This window comes from Solanum verrucosum, unplaced genomic scaffold, assembly GCF_900185275.1.
Source record: "Solanum verrucosum unplaced genomic scaffold, falcon-dt-bn FXZP01000142.1, whole genome shotgun sequence".
Taxonomy (NCBI): domain Eukaryota; kingdom Viridiplantae; phylum Streptophyta; class Magnoliopsida; order Solanales; family Solanaceae; genus Solanum; species Solanum verrucosum.
This window is the reverse complement of record NW_026020259.1, coordinates 912,208-928,648: the sequence shown is the minus strand read 5'-3', so window position 1 is coordinate 928,648 and position 16,441 is coordinate 912,208. Positions and strand designations below refer to the sequence as shown.

Sequence of the window (16,441 nt, the reverse complement as noted above, 5' to 3'; positions counted from 1 at the left end):
TGAGAAAATCGTCTAATTCCTATTGAGTGGCCTCTAAAGGCTAAAAAAATGACGTGAATCATGGTAAAGCTGTAAGTATAGTTCCCCCAGGTCATTATAGAAGGTCCTGTAAAATATTTGAAAAAAGAAGTACCCAAAATCCATATTACCAAAAAATTCATACTAATACACACGAAAAACTGAGAAAATCACCTGATTCCTATTGAGTGGCCCCTAAATGCTAAAAAATGACATGAATCATGGTTAGACTATAGGTATTGTTCCCTCGGGTCATTATGGGGGTCCTGTAAAGTTTTTGCAAAAAAAGATCTGAAAATTCATATTACCAAAATATTCACGTATTAACACACACAGAAAATTGAGAAAATTATCTTATTATTGATGAGTGACCCCTAAATGGTAAAAAAATGTTGTAAATCATGGTGATGCTATAGGTATTGTTCCCCCAATTCATTAAGGAGGGTCCTGTAAAGTTTTTGCAAAAAAAATTCCTAAAATTCATATTACCAAAAAATTCATGTACTAACACTTACATATTGAATATAATTACTAATTTTTATTATTGAACTAACCGACTTAGTTCTGTCGGTATTGCGCATGATTTTTAACCATGTGATTGTGGATTCAATTGAGAATTTCAAACAATGTTGGAGGTCAAATTTTGATTAGTAAAACTCCAAAATTTAATTGAGCGATATTAACAACGCGGATTTATAGAGCTAACTTAAATTGCTTAAGATTGAAGTAAGTTATTGTTATTTTTAAATTTTGAAGCGGGAAATTTATCAAAAAGTTATACAATAAAGTTTGAATGAGCAAAGGATCTTGTGGTTTTTACTCGTGTCCAAAAGAAGATAGCTTTAAATTTTAATAATCAGAGAGCAAAACAATTGAATTAATAATGGCCAGTGTCTGCAAAACCCACAACCCCAATGCAGCAAAATTTTGATTAAACAAACATTTTTATGCAGTAGATATTAAAGAAATTGCCCATTCCTCAACAACTTTGTTTTTAGCACCAAAAAAAAATAAAAAAAATTGAATTCTGTTATAGGATTTTTTTAATATCATTTCACATTGTCCCATTGACTTGGTCAAACCATCTATGAGACGTATTATTATTTTTTTTTTAAAAATATTTTTTATTTTATTTTTTTACTGTTTTTGAGATGTTAACTTTTGACACTACTAACTCTACTCATTGCCAAAGGGTACAATGTCTTGCCTTTCCAATTTTTGAAAATGTTGAATTCAAACTTACTTTCTCCGTCCAATAATAGTTATCCACTATACTATTTTAAAATATTCAATAATACTTGTCCACCTTATGAAAGTAATAAATAATTTTATACTTAGTTCCTAACTTATCCTTATAGTCATTTCTCTATTACATTTTCAATACATTATATTTATTATATTCAAAAGGTGATATAGTAAAATTACCTTATATTTATAGTTTCTTAAGAAGTGCGCGATGTCAATAATTAACAAGTATTATTAAACTTAAGAAGTGTGCAAAATTAATAATTAACAAGTATTATCAAACAGAGAGAGTATAAAAATGATATAGTTTCCAATGCTCGAGGTCCTTGATTTTATAACAAAACATAATCCCCTAGTCTTCTTTGTTTGTGAGATAGGGTCATATGTGATACATGAAAATTTAATAGGTTTGTAATCATAGTAGTCTTGGACCGTCATATTTTAAAAAATTCATGGATTGACATAAAAAATTGTGAAAGTTGTGAATTTCTATTTCATGACTCCCAAAAACGTTGAAAAAGGTGGAATGAAACTTGTTAGATGATATATATCTCAAAGCTTCAGTGTAATGGTAAGAGCACAATGCATGATGTGTGAATTAGATATATTTTGCGAGTTTAAAAATTGATATTTAAGTGAAGAACGATTGAGAGACATTAAACCAAAGCTCCGATTCACACTATATAGACAGATATAATAGGTAGAAGGGAACATGGAGTGGGTATAAATTGTAGTTTGTTTGATACAAAACAAAAGGATTTGTGAATACCAAGAGATTTGCACAAATATTTTGTATTGATTTCATCAAAGACTTGTAGTTTATAGGAACAAAGTAGAAACCACCATGCCCCTACTTCATCCCTTAGCTGACTATATACGTAATACGTTCATCTGAATCCAGGTTTCTGATACCAAAAATATTCACAAATAATCATTTTTTTACCTAAAATTTTAAATATGTAATGGGTTCAGCGGTTAAAATCAAAATTCTAAATCCGCTTTTGTGACTGTTGTTTCTGCTACTGCTACTATTCCACATCAGATTCCTCACATGACTTCAATCTGACAAAGTTCAAAACTAGTCATGCTCCCAACTGACAACCTTCCACAACTGGCCCAACTCCCAGTCTCTATTACCCTCTTCCTATTAACACTACTTCAGCTTTTGCACTCCAAAAATAGTCTCTATAGGTTTTTCTTCCCAGACCAAAAGTAACTTTTTTTTAACTAGTCGGACTAATCTAGATTCGTACCGGGTAGGCTCACTAAGGCTACCAAAAGGTTTCCATTCCAAGTGTTAGAATCCGAAATTTCTGTTTAAAGATGAAGATCCAACCATTCCACCATAACTCATGGTGGTTTTTACTTGAAGAAGTACTCCTTCAACAGCTTTAGTTCATTAAATTTACTAAAAGGACAGTACATACGGAGAATCCATGTGTACACCAGAATTAAAGCTGAACGTTATAAAAACAGCGTATTTTATGTACAAAAGATTCATCTAATACCATGAAAAACTAAGTGTAAAGTGATTTAAGAGGTTATCCCCAAGGTCCATGAGTAAAAAAAAAAAGGGCTATAGGCAGTTTTCGCCGTCTTTTGGCTCAAGAAGGTTATCCAAAGGGTACATACATATTGGAACCTGTGTATTGTGGTTGGGAAGTTCATTTAAAATGTAATCTTTCTTTATCAATCACATCAGATTCCCAGTCATTGATCTCCTCAGAAGGGTGTATTCTACTATCATTCTCGAGTTCCAGCTCGAGCTTCAACCTAGACAATTCAGCAGCTGGATCCATGGACTTCCCTTTCCGATGTTTTGGTGACTTGAAACTGGACTCCAGCGACCCTGTTGTTTGATTAATAGCTAATGAAAGACTTCTTCTGACATTCTCTCTCATCCATCGTCTTGGTGTTAGTACCAATGTTTCTGCATTGGATGTATGGTCAGGCCTTGGCGTCTGGATTCGTGGAAGAGCATCCACAAACGATGCAGAGTCATCGTTTGTTGGCTGCGTAGGAGATGACGAAGGGGAGCTTTCAAGTGTCTCTTTGGATTTTGCCTCAGTCTTCCCCAGGGTCTCAAGTTCCAGTGTTGGTCTATTAATGGATTCAAAATCGTCTTCTAGCTTTTGAAGAGTATCAAGTAACTCTTTCAGTTTCTCATCACCTTTCCTGGTTAAGTCGTATTATTAATCTTGAGGTCATCATTACAGGATGCAACTACTAGTAGTGCATACAAAACAAGTAAATAATTACACTTCATCACCTAGAGATCGTGCCGTCTTGCCCATAAAATTGTCTTTTTATGCCGTCCACTACACTGAACACTGTAACTAACTGCAAATTAATTGTAGGAAAAAAGATAGACAGAACATCCACTGATGAGAAATAGCAAGGACAGAAAAAAAGAAATAATAATATAACAGAAAAAAATACATAAGTTAAGAGATAAGTACTACATGTAGAAACAAACAAATGCAGACTGAACGAGAGTGTCAAGCAAATCAGAAACCCCGGTACGATATAAATACTCTTCCAGTGGAGAATGATCATGCACTTAAGACTAGTAACAGATCAGAGTACGTTGGAGAAATAAATTATAGATGTACCTTGGCCTCTGCATCCATGTATTCTTCTTCCAACCTTCTCTTCACTTCAACTGTTTCCATCTTCTCATTGTTGATAATTTCTGGCCTGGCAATTCAAATTTAGAAACACGATTCCCTCTAGAAGGATATTTTAGAAATGTGAATTATAATACCGTTTCAAGTTCTCTCCGAGTTCCCTAAGGTTTGCAATAGAAGGCCCCAGCTCATCCTGTCAAGTGCAAAGGAAAAGTCATTCTGTTCTCAATTTGACTATCTGATTACAATCTGAAGCATTAATCTTAGACATTCCACATCAAAACAGTCATACCTTGTACATTGATAAGACATGGATTGCCAAGTTCACCAAATAATCTTCACATTTGTCCAATTCATCACTTGACATTTCAAAAGCATATCATTAACTAAGCATGCTCCAAGAAATTCTACTATTCAAGGATATATTACATGCATGATGAAATGTTGAAATAGCAGTATAGCCACTTTAATTTCAATTGTACTGCTACTTATAAATTTAGCTAGCCAGAAAACTCAAACTAACATGGTAACACCTTTTTCCAGAAAAGAAAAACAGAAACAAAATGCAGATTGAGGAAAGCTTCATACTTGACCTGCTTCTGCTTTTGTCTGATGTGAGAGGACTCAAAAGTCCAGGAGTCTTCTAAAAAACTAATAAATGCATCACAAACATCTGCTTCTGCCTTATATAAGGTCATCGATTTAGACAGCTCATCTTCCTGAATTTAGAATTGAAGATATTAGATCTTATAATAAGATGGTCTGCAGACTACAAAATTATGCATTAACTTCATTATAAGAAAAATTCCATGACGGTACTACTTCATTGCCTTACCTTCACCTTGAAGTGTTGAAGAATTTGATTATTAGCTTCATCAAACTGATCTCTTTCTTCCCTAGCATTGTAAAGACGGGCATTTGCAGAAACCAATGCAACTTTGACCTACACTCATTGGACACAGCATGATCAGTGATAAGAATGATGATTAGAAATGCTAGCAGTATGGCAATGGGTGTAATTTCTGAAACATTCATGCTTGTTCATAATCAATCAACAAAAATCTTGCATTTTACTACTTTAAATTCTCAATGACCGGGGTCAATGGGAGTAATTTCTGAAACATTCATGCTTGAATGTTGAATATAGGGGAATATCATAGATCATTTTCTTCTAGCACCTCAATTCCGGTGACACATTTTTCAGGAATAATTTCCATAGACCATTTGATGCTCAGGGAACTCGAACTTCATCGAAGCTGAGTCATTTTACTCGGACTTCATTGAAGCTGAGTGACTTCATTTCTTTTCCATTTTTTATTTTCAGATGTCCCTTCTCTTGAAGTGAACAGATTTTTTTTTTGACAAAGGTTACTACATGAAGTGAACAGAATTGGTTCTATTAACAAAAAAATTGAGCACCCAACCTAAACCCTTAATGCTATGGATGGAGTGACCTAAGACACTATGAACCGCTTTGAAAACTCGTACACAATTGATGAGGGACAAGTGCAGCATTCTCTTTCTCTAATACCCTCCAGCACATGTAACCCAAATATGGGAAGTTCACTAGCCAAACCTAAAACTAAATAAGGACACAGTTCTCATTGGTTTAGCTGACAAATATGGGTGATTTCAAGTGTCCATTCAAAGAAGTTTCTCACTGGTACTTGTCTACCTTTAGCATGCAATTTGCTTGCCCCTTTTCTCCATACTAAAGAAGTGTATACACGTGATGCCCGTTCGGAATATTTTAATTAGGAAGGAACTTCATTTAAGAAAATTGGCATAGTTGTTACGTAGAAGTACATAAAGGCCAATCCTGTGCACTAAGCTCCCGCTATGCGCGGGGTACAGGGAGGGGCCAGACCACAAGGGTCTGTGTACATAATTTTACATTTACTAAAGAATTAGTAGGCAAGGTTCCTTCCATTAGGTAAGTCATTGCAGAGTCTGAGGGATACAAGACGCGAAGGAGGCTCTGCTCCCCCTTTTACGAAGGACTAGGTCCTCAGGGTCCTTCAAAGGGAACATCGGACCACCACACTCCTTAAAGAGATTACTAGCTTATTATGTAATTAACAAGCAGCAATTAAATGATAGATGCAGATGAAGTAGCTCTTCAACCCAAGTAAAATAGAAGATTGATGGAACATCTTTTACTACCAACATACAAACACAAACTTTCAGTAAAGAAGAGTAAGCATTTGCTACCTTTTTCAGAGCTGCTTCAAGTTCATCTCTCTGATTTTCAAGCGCATTAATTTCATCCTCAAGTTCCTAGAAAAGAAAATCATACTTCAACAGGTGAGTACAATCTCTGATCAAGAAACTTATAACTAAGTGAAATACGTTTTATCCCGTTCCCAAGAACTAGAGGTCACTGAGACATGAAACATGTAGGAAATAGTTAACATTGGCTGGCTCTTTGCAGTAATTGTAAATCTAACTCAAAATGAAACAAAATCATCTGAGCATCCATTCCTTGGTTACATACAGATTCGGAAACAATAAGAAGTAAAGAAACAAATGTTTGTGTGCCAGGAAATAAAGATAAAGACAAAGACATATGGCATTTCATGGAGCTTATAAACTCATATATACTCACACTCCCTTTGGATTTATTGGTAAATCCATACATAAAATAACTTTGTTTCGCCTCATTTTAAAATGTAATAAGTTCTCTGCAATCATAATTATTTTAACCTTACAATTATAGCTAATTGACTTAAAGATTTTAAGTCTTTCTCTAACAAACCTGCAAGTTGACCCAGTAGTAGAAAAGAGCAACCTATGATGATAATAGAAAGAGATCAGGAGAACACCTGTTGAATCAGAGAATTTGAAGTACCTCAAAGGTGGACAATTACTAGCTTAGGAAAAGAGAACTTTGAAAGAATATGTATCTAACCATGCCATCAAATCATTTCTCATACAAGTATATTCACCGACTATAAACAGTTGATAGAATGTCCATCAGGAATACGTTGATGAAATCTTACCTTCTCAAGCTGGGAGATCTCGCTAGTTTTTGTTATACGGAACTTAAGGGCTCCTTCCTTTTGGATTCTGCAGGAAAGAAATAGATGAAAGCGGAGAACAACTTAAAATGAGAACCAGATATCTCCACTAAAAGAAAAAAAGAGGAAATCCAAAATTTCCCATAAGGAATAACTTGGCTTTAATAAAACAATATGAGCATATTTCTATGAAATGCTATTAAGTTTATGGTGCGAAAGTATGAGATCCTAAAATGCAATTAAGTTTATGGTGTTAAAATATGAGATCCATTACCGGAAAACTAAAATGTAAGATTACCCTTGGACTAGAAACTACAGAAACAATAACTTCTATTTGAAAAACATAAGTATGTTCCATATAAAATTTGCACTGCTGTTTCCCATGGTCTTTGCAATCACTCTAACGTACTAGTTAACCTTCGCAAGATTTCTCTGAAATAGAGTTCATAAACTGCCAGGTTCAGTATCACATTTGACACCAAAGGATTAGACATTCAGTGTTCCTTCCACTTTCTCTTTTCAGTAAACCTCCACCTAAGACGACTTAGTTACTAGTACTAGTTATAGATCAGAATAGAAGTATTTACAATAGAAAAGCACAGTAAATTGTTCTTTCTCATTGAGAAATAGAGAGGGAAGGGTTTTATAAGATTACAGCGATTGTAGTTATAAAGTAAATCTCATTTAGAAGTTGTTTTTACACAGAGAGAGAACAGAAATGACAAAGGAGAGAAGCTCGAACCTGTTCTCTGAAATGCGGTCTTCAGTTTTTGAAGTAGAGCTTGAAAGAGACTCTGATAAAACCTTCAGCTTAAAAACCTATTTATACAGCAAAGAGTAAACACAGTTCAAACATGCAAGAACAGATCAAAATATTAGAAGAGAGCCCTCTATAGGGTTAATTGCACTATTCGAGCTTCTTAACTTTCTACTTCATTTCCTAATGATTAGGAAAAGTCAGAACAATCATCATCCCCATTTTATTCTACCCCTCCCACATTGACACCTCTATTTTTTCCTACTCTTGCAATTGCATAATCGATTTGATGTTTAGCTGATGATTAGTTCTAATAGATCTTGTACTAATAAAGGAAATGTGCTTCTTCAAAGACTCAAGCTGGCTCATATCCATGGAAACCTCCCACTTAAAAGTGAAGACAGATTCCACAGAAGTCATGTACCCACTTGAAAATGATAACCCGATTTATCATAACATGATTTTTGAATGCAGGTTATGGATGAAGAAATTGGGGAATCCACTGATCTGGTACAGTTTTTAGGGATGGGCAATAAAGTGGTGGACGTATTAGCACAACAGGGAACAACCACAATCAACAATCAAAAGTCTTTTTGAAGAACCCTCCAACATGGTTGCTACCAAGTCTACAAGCTGATAAAGAATCTAGTTTAAGTTTGGAAACCTGAGTATTATGCAAGCATATGTAATAGCTGCTTAGTTTGTATCTATAAAATATCTCTATTTACCAACAAAAAAAAGAAGGAAACGAGCTTTGGATGTAACAAAGACATTTATGTTTACTTCTTTTATCACTATGATTATTGGTTCTAATTGCAGTCAGTAAAGTAAAATACAGGAGTAAGAAACTTGTCAAATGGATACAGTTTGTGTATTTTCTTCTGAGAATTTATATATTAAACCAAGAGTGAAAATAATAATGATTTGCAGTAAAGCAGATTAGATATAGTTACCCCCCTTTTATCAAATATTATTGTTCTAGTGGAGTATGAACCAGGTTACTCTTTGTGGTGCAAAGGTAGTAATTCATTACTGAAAGCTAAGATAAGTGAATCTGATCTACTTGTAGAGACACCTCATAAAATAAAAGGTCTCACACAGGAAAGCAAGCAACATTAAACAACCCCATAACAAATATTGTGTGGATATTTCAAGCAGGTATCATGCCCAGGGTATTAGGGCTATGATCATCATGGATATATAGCACTTCAGATTCAGGAAAACCCCATGTCATCATTTAGAAAGCATACCCTTTTGGACTGACTTTCAGGAACATCCCTGCCGAGCAAAGCCTTTTTCTGTAATAAAAGTGCTTCCATCTTGGATAAGAATTGAAGCTGGGAGAGTGCTTCTTTCAATGCCTGCCATAGAAAAAGCATCAGTTCCAACAAAAAATTTAAAGTTCCCATCAATTAAAATGAATCTAAATCTTATCCTGGAGATAGGATCTTTAATAGTTTCTTTGAAGAGTTAAGTGCCTAAAGGACAAATCATAGAGGAAAAGTGTAGATCCACATATGTTGCTCGAACTATTATAACTGATCCATCCAATGGCTAACTGTTTTCTTTTTTAAAAAAAAACAGCAGATTTGGGCACAGAATGTTCAAAAATTGATAATAAGAACAGGAACATACAAAAGATGCAGCAACTTACGAAAATATTAGCAAATAAAGGACTTCATATTGAAGCATCTTACAAGTGTTTAGACACATAATAAGTACTGATATAAATGACTTACAACCATCTAAAGTATTTATATAAAGCTACCCCATAGTCAAGACTAAATTTAATTATAGCTTACACATAGGACATGAAATTGTTACACCATTTAACAATCTGCTTCAAGAAGAAGTCTTCAGGTTTCTCTGCCTCTCACTTAGAAGTGATGATAATTGGCTAAAATCATAAAAATTATTGATACAGATAGATACTAATGAATGATTTAAGTGTACACCCAGTTTGGATATTTAATTATATAAAGTAAAAGAGAGAACAAGCACAGAACCACCCTTATTCAAGAGACTATTAAATTAAAAACAGAGGAAAATATTACTGTAAATTGTTTCACTTCTTCTCAACTTATCACACCAAAGTTATTCCTCCCTAGCTCCCAAGCAAAAGCGTAAGAATTGAGAAGAGGACTCTTCCCTGCTATTGTATAATTGAATTATTATTTCACTAGAAAATTGTCTTCAACTGTTAAGACAGGAAAATTTTCATTTATTTAGTGATGTCTTTTCCATAAATACGGCAGTTGCACCATATACCTTATAAGTGCCTAATAAGATTACTCCTATGGGGTCACTGCAATACATTCATAAGACAATTTCATCATTTAATTGACCTCTTTTTGCTTGACTCTGCAGTCTTTTACAACAACAGATCAGTTTATCTTCAAATCCTGCATATATATGGAAAGGAATTATGTCGGCAAGTTTCAGATACCTGTTCTTTTGTTTAATGCATCTAATGATACAGCTGTATGTTTCGTACATATTATTCAGCTTAGAATGACTCTAGGTCCTTCTGTTTTCTTTCAAGTGCCTTAAAATGGTCAGTTAAAAATAATCCAAGATAATTTTACTTCCTTTTTTAACCTCTTTACACCCTTTTTTTCCCAATATTTCCGATTCATAAGTATAACTAAAAGTTTAAGGATGTGATAACCAACTCCAAAACATGACATTCCTTCATTTGTTTTTTTCACTTTTTTCCCCACTTAAACAGATGGTTTAACTGTCAATTTCTGAGTAATTTGAGAATTTTCACAACAAGAGTTCCTTTTACATTTGGTGTGAAATCTTTCCAGGATTATACCCATTAGTTGTTTCTATATAGTCATGATATGAGATCATTTTCCTCTATCAGAGTTGATTCAATATTGACCTTTTGTCCTTTGTTTACAGAGCATTTATTTGTCAAGCAACTACCTCATCCCATTTTAATGTTTTTTCTCTGACCATCCTATTTAATGGGTGCCATATCAATGGGAAGTTAAACAACATTTTCTTCATAATCGTCATTTTTTTCTTTGTTAAGGAGTATTTTGTTTTTCAAAACACAACTCCGTCATCCCTCTTTATATCACAAGTGTTCAAGGGAAGTTGAAAATCTTCTTCTGCTGACTGCCAAGATGTGTAAATATTTTCTTACTCTACTTTCTATAAGAACTTTAGAAAATTCCGATTTTACGATGAACCAATTCCAAATCAAACAAAGACATTAAGTTCATTTTTTTGGGAGTACAATAATTAGAAAGAGCTATCTATTTATTAGACAAAAGGAACAAGTTTAAGTTCGTAAAGAACGTTCGTATGTTATGGCTAATATAAAACTTATTGAGACTTTTACTCCCCCACCCCCAAGAAAATTTTCTGCTTTCTCAACTATTGCGTCTTTTGCAAATTCATTGTTAGAGAGCATAATTTGGTAAAAAACAAAAAGTGGAAAGGAAATCCAACTTGCCTCTGATGTTGCATTTGTTGCAACACTAGACGAGTCCTTTTCATGTTTGCTTGAAGGCAGTTGTAAAATCACCTTGTCTAGTTTTTGATGTATGTTTGAGACTTCAGAATCTATTCTGATGGCAGATCACAAAAGAGGAGAAATTATATTTTGCAGTTTATGCAGACAAATAGAAAAATAAATGCATGATTATCTAAGGTTCATAGCAAACAACTAAAGAACAATATACTACAGTACACCATAACTATCAAGTTGTGAGTCATAAGAACATAAATCAAATGCTACTATTGCTGAAATACTAAATATAATGGAAGCATGAGCTACTGCAGAAGGTCTCGATACTGTAATAAGCTTCTTTTCGCAACTTGGACACAATATTCTATCTCTGGATAGAGCAGATAGCTTATGTTTTAAAGATGATAAGTTTATCTTCTTCACTAATCTTTATGGAAAGCATGCACTTGTTACACCAGCTACTCATGAGTAGAGAGTCTATCGACCAGAATTTAGGTCTTTGGGTCTGCCTTATAAAGCAATAAAAAGATGCTACAAAATCTGGATTTATTCCTAAAGTTCCAAATGCAGATGACTTGACATCATCATTAAGAGATGGGTTGAAATAGGGAACCGTTGAGTATTTATTGGGGGGACATGAGGACTTTAGAATTACCTTTTCAATTTTGGAAAATATTTTTTTAAGAAATGGAGAACAGAATAGACAAGAGGATTATAAGAATTATACTGAGATTGATAAGAGTGGATCTGATGTCACTTTTTGTTGAGTATAACATGTTATCTGGATCTGACCGACAAGAAAAGTGGACTTCTTTTTTGGGATGCAGGGAGTAATATCTAAACATCCTGTTAGGTTCCTGAGCTCGCCTCATTTAATGTTTGAAGTCCCAAATTCAGAAAAGGCTTTTCCCATCCGGCAACTCTCCTACACAATGACAGACAAGTTCTTCACTCATAATGGCGTGCACCCAGCAAAATTTCACATGAAACTTCAACTAGAACATCTAAAGATAGTGAAAGGATGCCCATATTTGGAAGGAGTTAGAAAAGGAGTGGAAATTCTCGCCTCTAAAAGCTGGACAAAATAAAAGCTAGAAAAATTCCTCAGAGATATTAACTCAAATGTTCAAATAATTACAAATGTATACAGAAATTCATAAATCAACAGCTCCTGGTATAGGTTAAAAGAAGTTAACCAAAGAGAATACGAGAATAGCAAAACTATGGCAACAATCGCAGTAGCTTACAAGAATTAGCCTATGGTGACAATAATTGAGGTGGAAGATACAGACTGACATAAATATACACCAGAAGAAATAGAGTATGAGCTTTTCTTGTCAAAGAACTTGCATATAAATATTGAGAAAGTTCTATCATGATAAAAGGATAAAAGATCTTCATACCTCATTATATCTGCATTTATTTTCAATCCAGCAATTGCACCTTGTGCATGGAGAAGCAGTTCTTCCTTATTCGCCTGGTATGAATTATGGAAAATTGATGGACTAACAGTTTTGTTTAATAACATACTAACCATAACTCTTTAGATCCTAGAGCAACATCACTACCAGACATGCATAAGGAGTTTGTTCCCTTACCAGCACTTCTTCTTTATAGCTTGAGAAAGCTTTTGCCAAAACTTTTATGCTGCTCATGGTTGCCTCACGAACTTCTTTCCCGCCCGTAAGACATAGCCTAAAGAGTGAATAAAATAGATCAGAAACCAAATAAATCTGGTATCAGTTCTGTTTATTGAATTCCGTTGAGTTCAGCACACATTTCTGAAGTGACTCAACCACTCATATTACTGATTGTCCAAGTCCATCCAAGGTAGAAGCTCAAATAAAAATTTAGGATCAATATTGGAAAATCACCCAAATATCTCCATAAGTAAAGAAACTTCTTCTGTATCAGGTGCTTCAAGAATCTGTTTCAAACAAAAAAGTTAAAACCAGTTAATCCCTATCAACAGAACACATATGTTACTGAAAGATGAAACAAAAGAGTTTCCAGATGATAAAGCAATCACTACAATTGACATCATGCTTCATCCATGAAAGTTAAAATGTCATATGCACCCAAGTGAGGGCCACTTTTCCCATTTCTTCCTGAATTTTGATGAATGTCATAGACAAATATTCTTGACTATTTCCGGAAGCCCTGAGGGGATTTTTGGAAATAGTGATATGGTTTCAATAGAAGATGATGAATAACACAAATCTATAAATCCAGATTTGGCAGTAGAAATGAGAGGAAAAGTTTTTCTATAACCGCACATTATCTATGGATATGCTAATAGGAACACTCCTCTTCTTCAGGAGTACATAAGGTCAACTATTCTCTGTTCACTTTCATGTAAAAAATGTACAAAAGGATTACTCATGATGATGAATTCTTGTTCTCAGGTTTCACATGAAGAATGAGAGGTTCCAATACATGTGGTACAAAAGGGGGTTTGCAGCACCACTTACCAGAGGTGTATCTTCAACCTTAAAAAGAAACAGAAAACCAGTTGGGGGAAGTAGCTAGGTAAACTTGGGAGAAGCTCTGAATCTAGGGGGTCGTTTGGTTGTTCATAAGGATAATAAGTAAAATTCCACATAAAAAATTTAATGTTTGTTTTGCAACATAATAATAGCATTGCTGAGGCAAGGCTTTAGAGATCGGGCTAGAGTAATCATCAATACCAGGTTTTAGAGTTAATGATTGAACTTGATTCTTTGTTGGTGGTTAACGGATCGCTGCTAAATAAAATCCTCCATGGAACCTGATTGCTATTGTTGATGCTTTGAGAAACATGTTGAAGAGGTTTAATGAAGTGTTAATCCAACATTGCTTTAGAGAAGCAATGGGTGTTGTGGATACATTGGCCAATCACATCTTCAAGCTTCATGAGGAAACTTGGCATTATGAAGAATTTCATCACCCCCGAATGACAAAAGCAAAGATGATGATGGACAGCAGCAAAATGCCTAATTTCAGAATCAGGCAAGTCAAAATACTTTTGTAGTTAGGTCATGACGTATAGATATTGTACAGTAAGAATCTTTTGGAGGCCTACATAGACTAACACAAGATCATGTAAAAAAGAGGTCTCTTTTCAGCTTGGTAACTGTATGACACACCACAATGATAAGCACCATTATTAGAAGTGGTTGACTTTCAAACATTTTGTGTGGAGGTTCCGTCCCGTAACCCCCTCCATTATATAGTTATATATTCACTTTTTGGTTGATAATACACTGGTAAGTGTTCAGGCCTAACACCCGCACCACAATGGTGGATTCGGATGTTGAAATGTTTAGAAGCATTAGGGTTAAACTATACCATGTAGAGGAGCAATTGTCAAGTCATCAAGCAGGTAAGCAACACCAGCTAGCTAAGTTTTTTTTTATCTTACCATTGAAAGTATCATGCCTTCAAGAGCTTGACTGCTAAGGAACACATCTCTGAAATTCAATGGTTCTCCGCCAAGATCAGGATCATAATATAAAACCTGTCCGTTGTAATGTAAGCAAATACATGAGAAAATTATCACAAGTGTGAATCAAAATACTCAAGGAAGTTGATCTATGAGAAAAATATAGTTTATGAGAAGAATCCATTTGGGAAATGGAAAAAATATATCTTGTCGTTGAGGATACTCAAGGGCCCAACTAGTACACCTGGGAAAAATATATCTTGTCGTTTACAACCAGATGATTGAGAGCTAAGTTTTGAGCTGTTGTATTCTGTTTCACATGAATCAACCTAGTTCTCCAAAAATTTGCCACTATGACAGATTACAGTATGAATTCCCTAAGCTAACACAACGGAGGCATCTGAATTAAAACTGAAATCATGTAAATATTGATCTCATAATGTCATAGGGTTTCCTGAAGATCGAGTCATAAATGAAATATTAACATCCTTCATAAAGCTGGAAACTTCACAAGATGGACAGTTCAATGACTTACTCACCAAAATTGGCTCACGAGGAGAACTCCTGTCATCATCGGTGGTATAAATAGAATCAATGCTCTTTGGGGAAGAGACATGTTCACTAACAGGCAGAGGCAGTGATAGTCTCTCAATCTCTTTCAAAGCAACTAACCATCTTCGTAGTAGCTGAACTCTCTCTACACCTCTACATGATACAGAAAGTTCTTCTAATGTTTTCACCGCTTGCTTAAAATTCTGAAAACTCCGAGACCCCTAAACCACCAGGAGAAAACCATGCATTTAGTTAAAGAATATAACAGGAAAAAATTGCTATTTCAATCAATCAAATATGTGTTAATTCTTATTTGACACTATATGAATCCTCTGAATCCATTCCACTTTCAGTCAGTGAATCCATGATAATTACTTGGGGAGGAAATAGTTCTTTTTCTGAATAAAAGTTATTGAGAAGAGGGGCATGAACAAGAAGAACATAATTGTGGCAACTAAAAGTTATCCAAATCAGAAATAGAGTGTGGAAAGTGTTGCAGACAGTATCTTCTCTCTTAGGTATTTCCAACAGTTTCAAAAGTCCCATATGTACTCTGTAAGTCGGCATGTAAATATGTATGTACACTTAAATTAATTAGAATTCCACTGTCTCCATAAATTGGTGTCAACATTCAGTAGAAACTGTTGAGGATAGGCATTGAATGCTGGTTTCCACATCAATTCAGAAATGGAGCAAACTTTTACTAATAGTTGATCAAGTGCAAATACGCTAAATTTGGAAGACAATGTAGAAATGTAAATAGCTACAACTATGTCCGGTTTCATCCACTAAGACCAATACTACTCAGATACAAGGCAAATCCAGTGTTTACATACCTTTCTTCCTAAAATGCCTTCAATTTTATACTTGCGGCATATATTTAGTCTGAGTGCTAGATTTATATTCTAGATCTTATTTTCAAATTTTTAATATGTACTCATATTATATAGTCTGTATTCTGAATTCAAATTTACAAGGCCTGGACCCTAGAATCCAGAACTCATAAACTCGAAATGTTAGTATGTAATGAGATATGGAGATAAGAATTTCGTCATACAGAACGATCAAGGAATAACTTGGCACCGCCGGAAACAGCATTACTAGCTTGTTGAACGACGGAATCGGCGTAGTAACGGAGGTTGCGAGAGATATTTCTGTTGCCGGCACCGCCAACTTCTACAGCTTTGCTCACCGCCGATCTGAGCCATGACATCGCCGATCAAGTAATTGAGTTTCCGGTCAGATTCTCCGGTTGATTTCGTTGAAGAAGAAGAAGAAGAAATGGAATGAGACATTTCGTTTTTTTTGTGTGTGTGTGTGTTA

At 34.7% G+C, this 16,441-nt stretch overlaps 1 protein-coding gene across 1 annotated transcript; it reads right to left on the bottom strand.

The window, feature by feature from the left end:
• Positions 1–2,878: 2,878 nt before the first annotated feature.
• Positions 2,879–16,409, bottom strand: LOC125833344 (uncharacterized). Its single transcript, XM_049512487.1, has 18 exons — positions 16,176–16,409; positions 15,106–15,339; positions 14,546–14,641; positions 13,020–13,072; positions 12,744–12,840; positions 12,549–12,622; positions 11,131–11,245; positions 8,915–9,025; positions 7,650–7,726; positions 6,890–6,956; positions 6,102–6,167; positions 4,726–4,833; positions 4,479–4,609; positions 4,183–4,249; positions 4,028–4,083; positions 3,876–3,960; positions 3,533–3,603; positions 2,879–3,438 (listed from the first exon to the last, which is right to left on the bottom strand). The coding sequence occupies exons 1-18, from the start codon at positions 16,329–16,331 to the stop codon at positions 2,928–2,930; spliced, it is 2,175 nt and encodes a 724-aa protein (XP_049368444.1). The 5' UTR covers positions 16,332–16,409; the 3' UTR covers positions 2,879–2,927.
• Between the last annotated feature and the right edge of the window lie 32 nt (positions 16,410–16,441).

Excerpts from the sequence above, each read along its gene's own strand:
- LOC125833344 (XM_049512487.1), bottom strand. The coding sequence starts at position 16,331 with ATGTCATGGCTCAGATCGGCGGTGAGCAAAGCTGTAGAAGTTGGCGGT. Across the intron at positions 6,168-6,889 it reads AGATCTCCCAGCTTGAGAAG|GAACTTGAGGATGAAATTAA; the intron begins GTAAGATTTCAT and ends TTTCTTTTCTAG. Across the intron at positions 3,439-3,532 it reads CAAGACGGCACGATCTCTAG|GAAAGGTGATGAGAAACTGA; the intron begins GTGATGAAGTGT and ends CGACTTAACCAG.